The sequence below is a fragment of the Erigeron canadensis genome, chromosome 1, assembly GCF_010389155.1.
Source record: "Erigeron canadensis isolate Cc75 chromosome 1, C_canadensis_v1, whole genome shotgun sequence".
NCBI lineage: Eukaryota > Viridiplantae > Streptophyta > Magnoliopsida > Asterales > Asteraceae > Erigeron > Erigeron canadensis.
In genome coordinates, this window is record NC_057761.1 from 11,340,287 (window position 1) to 11,343,151 (window position 2,865).

At 41.8% G+C, this 2,865-nt stretch overlaps 1 protein-coding gene across 1 annotated transcript; it reads left to right on the forward strand.

The window, feature by feature from the left end:
- Positions 1 to 732: 732 nt before the first annotated feature.
- Positions 733 to 2,653, forward strand: LOC122578500. The gene is made up of 3 exons (XM_043750512.1): positions 733 to 1,106; positions 1,202 to 1,983; positions 2,097 to 2,653. The coding sequence occupies exons 1-3, from the start codon at positions 733 to 735 to the stop codon at positions 2,651 to 2,653; spliced, it is 1,713 nt and encodes a 570-aa protein (XP_043606447.1).
- Positions 2,654 to 2,865: the final 212 nt, after the last annotated feature.

The window sequence follows — 2,865 nt, forward strand, 5'->3', positions numbered from 1 at the left end:
TTCATGAGGTTTTAAACCAGTTGATGTTGTAATTATGTTAAAATGTGTCTATACTGTTGTGGAAAGTCTCTGAAATGTATTTTAAGAAGTTCGTTTTGAAATCTGAAGGTTGTAAGTTTGATCAAGTGTCAAAAGGAGTTTAGGGTTGCTGATCTGGTGCCCACTGCGGCGCAGGGGGGGGGGTGATTTTGCCCACTGCGGCGTAGTGGAAACCTGCGGCTCTAAGATGATTTTCTCCCACTGCGGCGCAGTGGGAGCGTGTCCAATCCCACTGTGGCGCAGTGGGGGTTTTGTACTGCAGAGCCGAGGTTTCCCACTGCTACGCAGTGGGGAGTGTCCAATCCCACTGCGGCTCAGTGGAGGTAAAAAAAATTGTGTTTTTCGGTTTATCGAGTCTAGTCTTTCAAGTTGGTATCAGAGCCGAGGTTTAAGGGATTTAGGTATTCTCTAGTGTAGAGAGTGCCTAGACTTAAACCTTAGATGATACTCGACCTTAGGTGACCGAAATTTTATATGGGACCGAAAGAGCATTTGATAATGTTAACTTATAAACTTGCTAGTATTAAAGCACAATAAGAAGCCAACCTTATTGTGGTTGAAGTACTAACAAATTTATAAATTAAAGGCATCAAACCTTGGGACGGTTTTGTATGAAGTTCTAGGTTTTGGCCTTTTAGTTCGTAACGAGAAATAGATTGTGCGTTTAAATCAGTTTGTTACTTTTATTATAGTATGGCTGAAAATCGTAATGAAGAGGATGAGCACAATAGAAGAAACGAAGAGGAAGTCCTCTTTCCCGAGCATAGCATGGACATCTCCGATCAAATAGGGAGAGCGTTGGAAAAGTACACTCCTCTTTTACTAAAGAGGTTAAATCAAATGATGGAAGGGGCAATGAACGATCACATTGCTCAAATGATTAGAGAAGAGGTTGCGGTCAATGTGCAACGGGAGTTTGAGAAAAGAGATGCCAAGGATAAGGGCAAGAAAACTGAAGACGAAAAAGAAGTGGAAGTGACAGGAGAAAGATTTACAAGAAGAAGTTCACTTTCAGAGACTTTGAAGTGTGCCACCCACCGGAGTATCACGGTGACCGTGATCCCATTGTTTGTACCCGATGGATATCAGAGATCGAAGGGGCATTCCGCACTAGTCAATGCCACTCACATTTGGAAGTTGTATTTGCGGTGGGTATGCTTAGAAATAGTGGAAATAGATGGTGGGATGGTTTGTTGGCGATCAAGAAAGAAGCATTGGATAATGTGGAGTGGCCCGAATTCAAGGCCATGTTTTTCAAAGAGTTTAGGTCGGAGGCCGAAGTTACCAAATTGAGAAGTGAATTTCTCAATGACTCCCAAGGAAGTCTAAGCTTGAATGAATTTCGAGCTCAATTCTTGGATAAGGCACAATTTTGTCCAGAATTTCTCGAGAACGATCAATTGCTAAAAGAGCAATTCTATTTAAAGTTGAGGAAGAGTTTAAGAGAGAAGATAAGCCTACGTCAAATGGATTCTTTCTCCATGTTGGCGGATGCGGCTAGAGATCATGAAATTGAACAATCAAGGGTAGAGGAAAGTGAATTAAAGAGGAAACCCGAAGACACCAATTCTCCGAATAAGAGGTTCAAGCAAGAGGGTAGTTCCGATAATAACTCTACAAGGAAGAACATACCATTTTGCCGTCAATGCAAGAGAAACCATTCTGAAGTATACAAGGCATCGGAAAAGGGTTGCTATACGTGCGGGAAACCGGGACACACAAGCCGGGAATGCAAATCGAAATCTCATAAACCGATTATATGTTTTAAGTGCTTTGAAGAGGGGCATATGAGAAGTTCATGCCCTAAGTTGACTGAAGAAGAAAGACTTGAAGAAAGGAGGAGAGAGGCAGAAAGGAAGAATGCTCAAGCTCACAGGAATCCACGTGGAAGATCTTTTCAACTCACGGTGGAGCAGGAAAGGAACACGGATGATGTTGTCACAGGTACATTCTTGTATATAATGTGCCTATGCGAATTCTCTTTGATTCGGGGGCGAATAGATCCTTTGTGTCAACTAGAGTAATTCATGTTATTCCTGTGATTAAGTCTAGTTTAGATAATACTTTGCAAGTCGAGGTGGGTAATGGTAGAATGGAGTTGGTGAAGGATGTGTATAGAGGGTGTGAAATCAAGATTTCTTCTGAACTCTTTCAAGCCAATTTAATTCCTTTTCCGATGGGAGAGTTTGATATAATTTTGGGTATGGATTGGTTGAGCTCTTGTAATGCTAAAATCGCGTGTGATGAAAAGGCGATATATTTGAAGACCTCCAAGGGTGAAGACTTAGTGGTTTATGGTGATAGGAAAGAACGTTTTATATCCATTTGTACATTCGCTCGTGCCAAACATTATTTGTCCCATGGATGTTCATCCTATCTAGCTCACATTGTTGACATTGAGAAGAAACCTCCACCTATTGAAGACATTCCTATTGTTAGTGAATTTGCCGATGTTTTTCCCGAAGACTTGCCGGGCATTCCTGCCGAACGGCAAGTTGAGTTTTCCATTGATCTCACTCCGGGGGCTAACCCCATTGCTAAAGCTCCATGTCGTTTGGCTCCAACGGAAATGCAAGAGTTACTCTCATTGGGGTGCACCGGTACTTTTCTTTAAAAAAAAGGATGGAAGTATGCGTATGTGTATCGACTATCGCGAGCTCAACAAAGTCACCGTGAAGAACAAGTATCCTTTTCCTAGAATCGATGATTTATTCGATCAACTTCAAGGAGCTTCATATTTCTCTAAAATAGATCTTCGATCGGGTTACCATCAACTCAAAGTACGTGATGAAGATATTCCTAAAATCGCCTTTCGGACCCGTTATG

What these genes read in the sequence shown, in the direction of transcription:
- LOC122578500 (XM_043750512.1), top strand. Translation starts at nt 733, where the DNA reads ATGGCTGAAAATCGTAATGAAGAGGATGAGCACAATAGAAGAAACGAA. An exon ending in ACGGTGACCGTGATCCCATT is followed by an intron (nt 1,107 to 1,201) that starts GTTTGTACCCGA and finishes GGGTATGCTTAG; the next exon opens with AAATAGTGGAAATAGATGGT. An exon ending in CACGGATGATGTTGTCACAG is followed by an intron (nt 1,984 to 2,096) that starts GTACATTCTTGT and finishes AGTCTAGTTTAG; the next exon opens with ATAATACTTTGCAAGTCGAG.